A 13734-nucleotide genomic window follows, 5' to 3' on the forward strand; every position below is an offset into this window, starting at 1 on the left:
TTTTGCAACATACAGAGATTTCAATGTTAAATAATTTAAATGTGTTATTTTTATTCTGTAATATATTGTATCACCATTCATACATTTTGGTTGTTTTAAAGTTCCTAAATTTACTATTCTTAAGGCATATGAGAACAAATAACCCCCAACATGTCACACTAGAACATTAATTTGAGGGGCAGCATTACTGATGTTTACTGAGAAGTGGACTGTTAATAGTTTCTTTATATCCTGTAAAGAAAGTTGCCTTCACTGTCAAAAAACTCCCTGCCCTTCTGTTCCACCGCACTGGGCTTTCCACGCAGTGTTTGCACAAGTTCCTCAAGTTCTTCTTCTGTGAGAAATATTTGTTCCCAGTCTTGCTCTTCCTCCTGCTTTAAACTCTTTAGATCTTGTTTCTCACTAGTCTGCTCCTGTGATATGCTCTGTGCCATAGCTGGGGCAGCTGATATTTGAGATGTTCCTCTGGATTGTAGTGTAACATCACCACCAGAGGGAACCAATCTTGTCTCAATCTCTGCGGGTGCAAGGGCCTCAGAGCTCAGGGCCGTCAGGGCATTTGTGTTACCTGAGGAAATAGCTGGAACAGTCCTATCCATCACTGGCAGTCTCAACTTTTCCTTTTTAGATTGGTCAGTTTGACCATCTCGGAGTGAAAGTCGTCTGACTGTGGCCAACACTTTAGAGTCCTGTTTAATCCTCCTCTCTGGAGTGGGAGTGAACTTGCTGTGGAGGATTCTGCAGATGACATCAGGACTAATGGAGAAACTGTCCGCTAATCTCTGCACTGTCCATTCCTGTGGTGACTCTTGCTTTAGATATCTGCGAACAAGTTACATTAGTGCTTAAACGTGGTAGACAGTAGAAGCTTAAAAAAACCCACAACATAGCAAAAACAAAGTGCCAAAACCAGTGTCATGTGCTGAGTCTCAAGTGGTTTATAAATGCTGAACCAACTTTTCCATTTTAATTCCTGGACAGTTGCATCTGAGTCTTAATTTTTTTGTTGCTGATGTCCAAAATTGTGCATAATTTGAAAGCCCTGATTACCCATTACCTTTTGCAGTGTGTTAAAATTTCATGATGAACAAACCAAAAGAAATGGTCAAATATTACTTGGTTGGGGTGGTCGTGTTACACTAACTTACATGACAATATAAAAATGTTTTTTCCCCTTGTAAATATTTTAGAGACATGAGGTTTTATTCCACTAGCGGATATACGGATGTTCTTGTAAATGTAAAATTACTGTGCTCAAAGTTGGTCATGTTCACCTACACTACTTCACTAATCCCATTTCACAATGTGATTAATGAAAACTTTCCTAGTCTGTATGTACTGAGTCAGTATAATTGTTACAAGTGTTAGTGGAAACCAAAATACATACAGTGGACTGACATACTTTTTTTTTTTTTAAATACTAAATAAAGGTTATATTTGCATTGTAGACATCACAACCATTGGTCGCATTGCCACCACTGTAGAGAAATTATGGTCAATATGTCTATCTACAATGCAGCATTTTCACTATGAATGACTTTACATCTGAACAATTGTGCAGATATTTTGAAAAAAATTATGGAATTGGTAGAACTATCTTGTATTTATACTTAAGGTTTGTAGAGTACCTTATCTGCTCAATGGCATCCCAACTTAATCTCCTTTCTGGGGCTCCGCGCTCACTTAGCTGCCGCCTGATCTTGTGAAATTTGGCAGCTTTTCTTATTCTTTTCTCCTCACTGCAGAGAAAACAGACATTAACCTATTATAATAGTTAAGAACAGAAGAAATTGTATCACTACCTTAAATCTATGCTGTGTCTTACCTCACAAGGGACTCCAATTTGGCTTCCACTGCATCCATATCAAGTTCCTCCTCTGAAGCGTTCTCTTGGCTTCTCCTTCTGTTGTCAGATGTGGAATGCCTTCCAGCAGAGCCCATCCACACACGGGCATCATGGCTGGCATGACAGCAAATCAGTGCAGTTACAGGCCCTGGAAGAGCAGCTAGCTTCACCATGTGAACCAGCCTCAAAGTGCCAAGCATGCTGATGAGCAAACAAGAGAGCCCTGTCCCGGCAGAGATGATGGAGGTCTATTCTGAGCAAGAGCAAATAAGATCATTAAACTCTCACTACCCGTTAGACAGGAACAGAAATGATCACATGAATGTCTTGGGTTTACCAAAACATTCTCAGGCCACCTAATGTTGACACACATTCACCATTTCAGATCTACTGACAGTCTTGGGTTTCAAATGAATTCATTATTCGGTTTGATGTGAAATGGTGCATTGTAGACAAACTTACTGCCTCCAATTTCTTTACAGTGGTGGACAGGACAAAGGGACCACAATGTCTGTAATGCACAGCCATTTTACTGACTATCCAAACCAGTGAACCTACATATGTTTTATGAGTTTATGTAATGGTGATAATGGTAAAATAGACCCATCACAGAGGAGAGAGGGAGAAACTTGGGTCAATTTAAGGACATCGTTATGACTTTCTTCATTCAGCTGTTCGTTTAAGGTAGCTGAACACTGATAGCAACGGTTCGTTTAATCTCCCAAACTTAAAACCCTATAACTTATGACATTAATAAAAACAAAGGATGCCGTACAGCACACATCACTCTCGACAAGCAGGGCGCATCACGTCTATGAAGCTGAAGCTGGCTTCTCATTCGAATTCTTCCGCTCCACCTTAAACTGTGCGGCAGTAACACTTTACATTCTAGCGCCTGAGGAACACTGAACGGTGCCTGCTGCACCTTTTAAGGTGGAACGGAAAAATAGGAAGCGAACTTTCGTTTCCTTTCAGAACCAGGGCCAAAGTAGTCGACATGTTTCTTCTATGCACTGTGACTTCGGAGAAACGGGAGATAGTTTACTATTCAAGTGGCCGCGTGTCTAGAAGCCCATCTGTCAGAAATCAAACGTGACGTTAGCTAGGTTAGCCAATGCTGCACACCATCAGTACAACAGGGGCAGTTACGCTGCGCTCTCCTTCAGTACAGCCTCCGACCTGAACGTCTGCAGCCGTGTAGAAAGTACAACCAAACGGAGCCGAGTACCTGCCGCGCATCCAGCTGCTATCGAGCTCACTGCAAACTGGTAAGTTTCATTTCACGTGCAAACAACTCCAAACCGAGGCCTCACCGGAACTCCTAAAACATGTGCGCGTTCCCGCGGCGCGTGTCCGGTGCGGGCGCGCCCCCACGTGCCTGCGCGCGTCCCTTGAAGCTCCTGCCCCCAGCGCGCCTCATTTGCGCCATTTTGTGAGCGCGCGGTGGTGATTGGGTTTCTGCGCGCTGTACTGGAGCCAATCAGAGGGACATCGGACAACCGAGAAACGGTAAAAGAGTGCGCGGCTCCTGGGGAATGGTAGCTGACAGCACGGATTGGTTTGTCATTGACCAACCAAATTACTAATTCTGCAAAATACAGAAATCAAATCGGTAATGCGAGAACCGGACAAACGGCGTGTCGGCGAAACAAACAGGGCTAAAATGGACGTCGCCGAGCTGCAGTTAGCTCTGTAGTTCACCAGCCGACAAACAAAGGAGGCAGCTTGGCTGGCTGGCTAGCCTGAGCAGTCTGGTTTCAGACGCTAGCCAGCAAGCTAACTGCATAGTAATTCAATAGCACAGGGAAAAAACATACATACTTAAGCTAGAGGGTAACCTACAGACGTAGCCCAGCGCTGCTTAAGGACTAACTGATAAAAGCAGCAAGCATTCGGTTAGCTGGCTAACGTTAAGGTTACCTAATGACTAGGTTAGTTAGCTTACGTTATCCTTCAAGTACACTTTATCGGTCCTCTCTCTCTCTCTCTCTCTCTTATTTTACCATTTGTTTTATACAATAGCTTGGCAAGCTAACCTAATACTAGTATGGGTGTACAAGCATGGGATTTAAAATGTTAAACTGCCGCCAATTTTACTAGCTAACCTAGAGCTAGCGTGGCTACTAGCCTGCTCTGTTTTCTCTCTGGCTAGGTAACTCTTAATAAAAAAGCGTTTCTCAAAATAATGTTACTCCTAACGTACCACTCAGCCGTCTCTTCTGACCCATAAGCAGGGACTCTTGTTCTGTAAAATGTGATAATATCTATAGAACTCACATTCACACGCATATTTACCTACACAGACAACTCCGGATCAGCCCCTGCCTGATAACGTTAGCTAGCTGTATGGGCGTTCTTTGTTAAATAGCATGTATTTTTATTAGTATTGGGCGTGTGCTGAAAAACTGAATGCTTCCTCTGCAGACTAGGGTGATTTGGGACGAAAATGGAGCAGTACAACTCCACAAGCAGTGGGGAGCAGATAGTAGTTCAGCCAGCAAATGGGCAAGTCCAACAGCAGGTAAGCTAAGGGGGGGAGGGGGGGAGGGGGGGGGAGGTGGCACCACACTTCTTTTCCTTGCTGTCTTTGTGTGAGATTGTGAACCTGATAGGACAGAAATGATCCATTATACACAAACTCTTATTATTTAAATGCAAATGAACAAATTTGTATTTCAGTTGGTTGTGATTTTTGCGTGAGACCATCATCCAGTAGCACACCTTATCAGTATTTACCCACAAAGTTTTTCAGTCACTTTTTTTTCCTTTAAATTGAGGATCTGGTACAATTCTTATGCAAACATTCCACTAGGGAATGACCGTGCATAACAGCCTAGACACCTGTATCAAGTGAAGAAGAATCAGGAGTGATTCAGTTATATGGGCTTATTCACAGGCACAGGGCACAGTAACAGCTGTACAGCTGCAGACCGAAGCGCCCGTCGCTACGGCGACGGGTCAGCAAGTGCAGACCCTCCAGGTAGTTGTGAGAACTCTGAGCTTTAAGTCTTAATCTGTCGCATGCAGCTTGTGTCTGTGGTACCGTGAGCTGACCAGCATGCATTGCTTCAGTTCTTAATGGGTCAGGGTGGAGTTTCCGAAGGTGACTATGCTATATTACTTAACAGACCCTTTGGAAACTCGTCCCTGATCTGTTGACTGAGTCAGACGTTTTACATCTTGACTTTCTTTTGGCCGTTCTACTATGGTTGTGTCTCTGATATATTCATATCCTTTATCCTGTGTGTCTTAAGAAGGTCTACAGAGGCAGTCTTTGGGAGCCTGTTCTTGCCTTTCTTAAGCTTTTTTATGTTTGCAGTACATTTGCATGCTGCTTCATCTGGCACATGAGCTGATCGAGCAGTTCACAGGCTAATATTTTGTCAGTATATTTATATATGTACACAGAGAGCAAAACAACAAGACCACAAGAGTAGATTGTATGCACCTTTTTGAACTGCAAAGTTGGACTTTTAGTGCATTACGTTCAGCATGTTTTTCTAATGTTTGACCATGTTTGTCTCAAACATGTGAGCAGCATGGCCCTTCATTCAGTCATCATTATCAGCCCAGCCCAGTCCACTCCAGATGGCTTTGGCTTATGAAAAATGTTTTATTTCTACTACTTTAAGTAGTCAGTAAACATTCTGACTTTTTCTGATTTTTATTAAGACTTTTTGTTTAACATGATTTATAGTGTCCTCTGGAGTGGTCTGAAGAGCCAACAGATATGTTTTTGGTTGCTTGTCAAAAGCCTGAAGCTGCATGCAAAGTTTACCTCTAATTACTGTTGATTTCATTTTTAATGAGACACCAAACTAACTGCATGGACTCCTCCCCATGTGTCTAGGTCCAAGGTCAACCCCTCATGGTGCAAGTGAGTGGAGGTCAGCTGATCACCTCCTCTGGGCAGCCAATTATGGTGCAGGCGATGTCTGGAGGCCAAGGCCAGACTATTATGCAGGTGCCTGTCTCTGGAGCTCAAGGCCTGCAGCAGGTAAGAAAGCGTACGGTTTTACACTAGGCTTTTATTGTTATTGTTTTACATTGTGTTCATTAAGTGGTAATTAAGTGATAATTCATATAGATGAAATGTTAGAGCAGAACAAAAGTATTATTAGTATCTGAGTTACAATAAGACCATACAAAAATGTATTTGGTCTATTGGATTATATATGCATCACTCTTCTTATCATATAGTCATTCAATATGCATTTGTGTCTTATTCTTGTCTGGCCTCAGATTCAGTTGGTGCAGCCGGGACAGATCCAGCTGCAGGGGGGGCAGACCCTGCAGTTGCAGGGACAGCAGGGCCAGGCCCAGCAGATTATCATCCAACAGCCCCAAACTGCGATTACTGCAGGACAGAACCAGGTTAGCCACTTTTACTCTCAGCTGTACTGTTTGCGATGTAAATGTGTGATCGAATATTGTAATATTGGTGATTTTAATTAGTACTGAGATCTAGACTCTACATCTGGAATATCATGATTGGAAATATTTCTACCTCCCTATAGATATCAGTGTTCAAAATACTATTTTTTGCTATAATCAGGATATTCTTAAAATATGCTAGAAAAAAAAGCACTTATACATCATAAGTAATTTCACCAGAGGGATTATTATACTTATTATTTAACTGCTCAATCAACTATATTTTAAATAAATGTGAAATTATACACAATACATATCACAATATCTTGACACGCAATATACTAGCAGTGCCACATTTTAAAAACAGCTGTCAAAAACTTTAGATACAATTTTATTCCTCAACATTTCATATACTGTACTGCATTAAATATAAACAGGCCTAATTATGCTCTTTTTCATGAAACAAGCAGTCGGTTAGTGTATGACATCCACAATATGCTCACAAAAGCATACTGTTCATCACAAAAACAAAATTTATAACAATAACAAAGTATCATCATATTGCTCACCTCTAAGCATCACTTATGTTTACCGTTCAGGTTATAGTTATTGAGATGGGTCTCCTGGTGAGTGATTTGCTGTAGGTTGTTTACTTTAACCATGAATGTTTAAGACAAAATGTAAATGAATTCAAATTAAATGTTATACTGTAGTTCATCAAAACCATGATGTACTGAACGGTCAACAGTGCTGTCAATAAACAGTAATGTACACACAACACCTCACAAGACTGTTTTGCTGCAGTTCTGTGCTGTAAAATGAATGCATTGCACATGTAAACAGGATGTTACACCTGATACTGATTTATAAACATTATGGATACAGAGTCCATTTCTATTTCCTAGACGTTTTTATGTTAATGTTTTTGTGTGTGTACCTGTGATAGGGCCAACAGATCACAGTACAGGGGCAGCAGGTTGCTCAGACTGCTGAAGGGCAGACCATTGTGTACCAGCCTGTGAATGCAGATGGTACTGTGCTGCAGCAGGGTATGTACTGACCTACAGACCACACCTCTACTTCCCTCTGCCTCTCTTTTAGGTCATTCTTTGGGTTTGCTTGTAGTTTATGATAAAAGCCACAGGCACACATTTCTCATCATATTTGGAACAAAGTGTATGTGCTTGTGTTCACTCTCATAATGAGTATGTTGAGTTTTTATGTAAAGTTTTATTTTCATAAATATTGATTTTTACATATAGATGCTGAACATCTATACTGGCATGCCAGATTTTCTTAAAATTGGAGCAATATGTTATTGTTAACAGGTCTTTGTAAATAGTTGCAGATATTAAGTGAGTATTGTGAGCAAATTTATGGTGCTGTTCTAATGGTCTACTTTTCATAAATCTGCCTGGCCTGCCTTATAAAAATGCATGTAGTTTAAGACGTTTTTAACTTTTATTACTGACAACACATGAACCCTGAAAGTAAAAGCCTCATCAGACATTACTTGGCATTTGCACTATTATTAGCTTAACTGTGTCACTGGAAACTGTGCTTCTAGTGTTTAAACACAATTGCTGTGTCATTTAAGAAAAAAAAAAGATCTGCCACTAGATGTCACTGAGGTTTAACTCAGTTTCATCTTTAACCTGTTGTAGATATGATTTTACTGTGCTTTTAGACAAGACAGTTATAAATGAACTATGTCTTCAGCTCAGATGTTTTGGCATTCCATACTTAAACCTATATATCTTACACCATTATGGTTTGTGTACTTCAGTGACATTTTAGCTAATATCAGTTTTATTTAACAAAACACAAATGAATGGCTTTCAGTTTTATGTAGGTTATAAAAAAGAGACAAAAAAAAAAAACACAGGCACCTCTTTGAATGGTTGATGGGTAGACTTGATGCATTTTGATACGACCCACAATTACTCAAATTCTTCATCTAACAGACCAAAAAGGAGCACACAGACCCAGTGGTGTGCATAGACTAGCATTTGGGGAAATAGAGAGATTTTAGGAGCAATTCCCATTATCTGTAGATTCCTGTGGACAGTATTAATTTTTAACAATAAGCTATTAGCATAAAGTTTTAATAACTAATTAAAACAATTAAGCCCGTGTCCACTGCCAGCTGACAGGCCCAAAGTTTTTTACACAATCCAACCGGTTTGCATTAAAGCCCCTGTATTTGCTGAACAATAACCCTTAGTATGTAATAATACTGGGACTTAAAGGCATTAAAGCTTTTGAATGTGGTTCAGCCAAGAACATTTTAAAATGGACTATTCGTGTCATTATATGTATTTAAACGTACAGTATTTTACGTATTTTGCAGTGTTTGTGTGTAGAAATGATAATAGAATATTATGTATAATACAATTTATAGGCTGTTGGAACAATATAAATGTAACTCCAAGGCTGTAGTTACAATTTAAGTTTAATATGAAATCAAACACTGAAATGTAGTATATTTCAAAAAGTGTTCGCTCATCTGCCTTCACACGCATATGAACTTGAGTGAGATCTCATTCTTAATCCATAGGGTTTAATGTGATGTCGGCCCACCCACCCTTTACAGCTATAACGGCTTCAACTCTTCTGGGAAGGCTTTCCACAAGGTTTAGGAGTCTTTTTATGGGAATTTTTGGCCATTTGTCCAGAAGCACTTTTGTGAGGTCAGACACTGATGTTGGACGAGAAGGCCTGGCTCGCAGTCTCCACTCTAATTCAAACAGTCATGTTGGAACAGGAAGGGACTGTCCCCAAACTGTTCCCACAAAGTTGGGAGCATGAACTTGTCCAAAAATCTCTTGGTCTGCTGAAGCATTAAGAGTTCCTTTCACTGGAACTAAGGGGCCAAGCCCAACTCCTGGAAAAACAACCTCACATCATAATCCCCCCTCCACTAAACTTTACATTTGGCACAATGCATAATTACCGTTCTCCTGGCAACTGCCAAATCCAGAGTTATGCATTTGATTGCCAAATGGAGAAGTGTGATTCGTCACTCCAGAGAACGCATCTTTACTGCTCTAGCGTACAGTGGTAGTGCTTTGCATCACTGCATTCGACACTTTGCATTGCACTTGGTGATGTAAGGCTTGGATGCTGCTGCTCGGACATGGAAACTCTCTACTTACTGTTCTTGTAGTGATTGACTGCAGAAAGTTGGTGACTTCTGCGCACTATGCCCCTCAGCATCCGCTGACCCTGCTCTGTCATTTTACGTGGCCTACCACTTTGTGGCTGAGTTGCTGTCGTTCCCAATCGCTTCCAACTTTGTTATAACAGCACTGAAAGTTGTGGAATATTTAGTGGCGAGGGAATTTCATGACTAGACTTGTTGAACATGTGGCATCCTATCATTGTACCACACTGGAATTCACTAAGCTCCTGAGAGTGACCCATTCTTTCACAAATGTTTGTAGAAGCAGTCTGCATGCCTAGGTGCTTGGTTTTATACACCGGTGGCCATGGAAGTGATTGGAACACGTGAATTCAATGATTTGGGTGCGTGAATGAATACTTTTGGAAATATAATTTTGCATAATGACACGCTATCTTTTAGGTGGGCTGGTCATGATGTAATTTCAGATCACATCTAGTTCATCTGGGTTAAACCGACTAAACCACTACTAATCTAATGACGGAGCAATACATGTTTAATTTTTAGTTAACCATTTAACCATGATTTGTTTTGTTTTAAATAAATTATACAACGGTAGCTTTATGGCAGCTTGTTAAGAGCATATTAATGTAAAATAAGTGATTACCAGTGTTTATTAAACTTGACATTTCCCTCCACAGGCATGATAACCATCCCTGCAGGTACTCTGACTGGCACCCAGATTGTGCAGGCAGCAGGGGGCGCCAACACCTCCACTACCAACAGCGGCCAGGGCACAGTCACAGTCACCCTGCCGGTGTCCGGCAACGTCGTCAACACTGGAGGGATGGTCATGGTAAGAGCTCAGAATGAGTTTAATTTAATTAATGTGTTAAATCCTTAATCTATGTAGTTTTGAGCCCTAAATGAGTCGTTCCTGTTTTGGGAAATCTGTGAGTCTGAGGAATTTTCTTGGTATTAATGTGGAAAATGGACAGCCATCACTGCCATAATGCGATTGAGCTAATGGTATAAAATTTAAATGACAGCGACGTATGCCAGGCTGCTTATTACAAATTGTGCACACAGCTGCTCCGTGGGTGTCCTTTCTCCCAGTGACCTTGCCAGATTCCATGTAAAGCATATTAGCCGGTAGTGGATTGAATTAATGTGGTTCTGTTCCATTTGTGCTTGTGTTTCAGATGGTTCCTGGAGGAGGCACAGTACCCACCATCCAGCGCATCCCTCTGCCAGGGGCTGAGATGCTGGAGGAAGAGCCACTCTATGTTAACGCCAAACAGTACCACCGCATCCTTAAGAGACGGCAAGCCCGTGCCAAGCTCGAGGCTGAGGGCAAGATCCCCAAAGAGAGGCGGGTAAGGCATGGCTGACAGGTGCACCAGTGTGGCAGACTGGTATCATAACTAGTTCTATATGTTTTAACCATGACAGTTATCAGGGCAGAGTGTAAAACAAAGAGTTCTCAAAGGCATAAGCTTAATTTATCTCTACCAGGGCTGCTTAAAGTGGGACAAGGACATTTTGGACCAATAGAAAATTGTCCTAACCATCTATTTTCCATACTTGATGAGACAACAAACATATTTTTTCAAGGCCTAAAATTATTTATTTTGAACTTATTTTCCTTGTAATGTTGTACGTTTAGCACCAAAACAGTGTAATGTTTTTTTTTTCCTCTCCTTTCTACATCCTGATCCATACACTTTTGTTTTCTCAGAAATACCTGCATGAGTCACGACACAGACACGCCATGCAGAGGAAGCGGGGTGACGGTGGCCGCTTCTTTTCGCCAAAGGATAAAGAGGATGGTCTGCCTGGGCAGGTGAGGCTGCTGGTGCAGGGTGGACTCAAGCAAGAGGACTTACAAAGAGCCACCACAGTCATTGGCTCTCACTGGCTGCCTGACCACACCCCACCCCTTGCTTAGCTGCTGTTTTTTGCTCTCATTGGCTGCATCTTCCCTTGTTTGAGCTCTCATTGGAAACACTGTGCCCATCACCTGCCTTCTTGCTTAGCTGAATCATTGCTTTTTCTAATCCCTTTTCACGGGTGATTTATGCTGTTTTTTCTAACATGCTGTGAGTTTGTGCTTTGTCAGCATTTTAACACTTGGACAGTTTGACTGCGAACCGATGATGATGAGCTAAAGGCTGCAATGCTTTTCTTACATACCACAACACACATTGTTGCTCTTCTGCCTCAGGATTCTAGTGAGTGCCGCTGTAGTCAAGGCTATGTGGTCAGCTATATCAGAAGAGCTATGTGCTTTTACATACCATATACAGTTACATAATAATGAATGTTTTTTTTTTTTTTTTTTTTTAAATCCTCCTGTGAGTAAGAAGTCCATATTGCTTTTGAACAAAAATTAACTGTTCCGTTTCACTGTCTTGAAAATTTGTATTGGGGCGGTGTGAAAGCTTACAAAGATTTAAGATGTTTTGCATTTATAGGAATCGTGTTACATTTTTAAGGAACCAGTCAAGTTCAATGTAAAGAGAGTTTAGCAGCATGGAGAATGTTGCTTGCAGTCTTGCCCCCAGTCTTTATATGATTTACCCTACACATGCTGCATGCTTCTGTGTTGCACTTTTGTTTTGTATTAGTTCTCTGCCTTTGATTACTTGCTTTTGCAGTTCTGACATTGATGCATGTTTGTCATATGTTGTGATTTTTATCTTTCATGAATAAATGACTGGGACTAGTCAAATGTTCAACAATCCCTCCTAAGATTGTATGTGCAAAAAACCCCCAAAAACTTCAGCATAAGCTCAGACATCTGGGAATGTACCTTTGCTGCATTTCATCTGCTTAGTCTTAGCCTCATCTTACATATTCATGCATTTTATCTCGATAAACTGAAAAAACACCATCTGTATCAGCCCAACTACAGGTATGTTCACTCAGCAAAAAAATGATTCATGCATAGCTGTGCAGTCATTTCCCTGAAAAGGTTTCTAAAAACTGACTAATGTGCAAAAATGTAGGCTAAATCTTGATGTTAATGTAGTCTAATAATTAACTTTTTTTTTCTTGCTTAGGGTGTGCTTTATCTCTGACCCCTGCACAGATTAGTTTCTCCACATATCTTGGGCTGTGTTAACTAGTAAAGAGTCATGACTCCTTTAAATACTCAGTATTTGTGTATGGGTTATGTGTGTAATCATTGATCCACCCACTTACTCATCCCTCCTCCCTCCTTCTCTGTAGGAGCAGCAAGAGCAGAATCAGGCAGGAGAGGAGACAGTGTCCCAGATGATACGCGTATCATAGCAGCAGGTTCGAGAACCCCCTCGACTCGGAAGCCCTATTCAACCAGCACCCCAAAAATAAAACCATGCATATCGTCAACTCCGCCCTTAACACAACTCTAGCCCAAAAGGCAATACTGTGTCTCGCCCCTCTCTCCTTTTCCACTGTAAGCGAGGGTCTGGCTTTTTTTCGCCAGTTTCAGCCATGACCAGTAGTGACGAGCATGAAGGAGAAACATTTACGTTACCTGTAGAGAGGTTAGTGAATTTGGTTCATTGTGCTCAGAAAGTATAAGGCTAACAAATGGCCCTGGATACTGTGATCTGTTCCTCAGAACAGACCATAGAACAAATGTACAGTGAAGGCTGACTAAGTAGTTAGTGTATAAAGATTATTTTAAAGTTTTATAATTTCTTTTGATTTTGTCATGTGGTGCTTTTGCATTAAAAAAAAAAAAGCTTTGGTAAAAAAAAAAAAAGTCAGGATAGTGAGTCATGTGACCTAGTTAGTGCACACTTATCTTTTGCTCAAGTGTCAGTGCTCTGTGTAGTTCTTCTCTTTTTCATTGGGACAACAGGGGGTGAGGGGTGGGCCAAAGCAAAGAGTTTTGCAATGTATCCTGTTCACCAGGGGATTTGTGCCTCTGGGGCTCAGCCTTGTTACATCATTGCTTGTAACATGAATACTTTTTACATTCAAATTTTGATAATCTTACTAGGATTTGTAATTAGAGGAAAGTCTTTTTGCAATTCTTACCATTGTGCCCGTTGTTGATGGTCTTTCCGCACTACATGTCTTCCTCTTTCTTTTGAAATAGCCTCTTCCCCTTCCCTTATTCTGCCTGTCTGTAGATACTTTTTTTTTGATGAATTATGTATGACATTGCAGTCTTTGAACATGATGTTTTTTGATTAAATTGTGTCCGGTCAGTGGCAATCTTCCACATTTCGTCTGCGTGTGATTTTTTTTTTTTTTTTTTTTTTTTTTTTTTTTTTTCCCCCTGTGTAATCTGTGTGAGCACTGTTTAAGGCTGTAAATGATCTTAATGTGATCAAGTTGAGTTCTGTCCTTTAATCCTCTTAGCTCCATGGAATGAAAGATTTCAGTGCCCAATTGATTC

The 13734-nt window shown here is 40.8% G+C and overlaps 2 protein-coding genes across 12 annotated transcripts; one reads left to right on the forward strand and one right to left on the reverse strand.

The window, feature by feature from the left end:
- Positions 1-31: 31 nt before the first annotated feature.
- On the reverse strand, positions 32-3277 carry ngrn (neugrin, neurite outgrowth associated). Of its 4 annotated transcripts, none has more exons than XM_017722019.2 (4): positions 3160-3277; positions 1826-2099; positions 1629-1739; positions 32-822 (listed from the first exon to the last, which is right to left on the reverse strand). In XM_017722019.2, exons 2-4 carry the CDS (start codon positions 2044-2046, stop codon positions 225-227), a joined length of 930 nt encoding a protein of 309 aa, XP_017577508.1. In that variant the 5' UTR covers positions 2047-2099; positions 3160-3277; the 3' UTR covers positions 32-224. The 4 variants fall into 4 exon arrangements, with proteins under 4 accessions (XP_017577508.1, XP_017577510.1, XP_017577509.1 ...); XM_017722021.2 differs by having other exon boundaries at positions 1826-2094; positions 3160-3241; XM_017722020.2 differs by having other exon boundaries at positions 1826-2094; positions 3075-3202.
- On the forward strand, positions 3226-13559 carry nfyal (nuclear transcription factor Y, alpha, like). 8 transcript variants are annotated; one of them, XM_017722015.2, is made up of 10 exons: positions 3226-3355; positions 4271-4367; positions 4743-4829; positions 5697-5843; positions 6089-6220; positions 7167-7269; positions 10043-10197; positions 10544-10717; positions 11080-11184; positions 12573-13559. In XM_017722015.2, exons 2-10 carry the CDS (start codon positions 4293-4295, stop codon positions 12633-12635), a joined length of 1041 nt encoding a protein of 346 aa, XP_017577504.1. In that variant the 5' UTR covers positions 3226-3355; positions 4271-4292; the 3' UTR covers positions 12636-13559. The 8 variants fall into 8 exon arrangements, with proteins under 8 accessions (XP_017577504.1, XP_017577506.1, XP_037391565.1 ...); XM_017722017.2 differs by lacking the exon at positions 4743-4829 and having other exon boundaries at positions 3227-3355; XM_037535668.1 differs by lacking the exon at positions 12573-13559 and having other exon boundaries at positions 3230-3355; positions 4743-4826; positions 11080-11668.
- The last annotated feature ends 175 nt before the right edge of the window (positions 13560-13734 follow it).

Source organism: Pygocentrus nattereri, chromosome 28, assembly GCF_015220715.1.
Source record: "Pygocentrus nattereri isolate fPygNat1 chromosome 28, fPygNat1.pri, whole genome shotgun sequence".
NCBI lineage: Eukaryota > Metazoa > Chordata > Actinopteri > Characiformes > Serrasalmidae > Pygocentrus > Pygocentrus nattereri.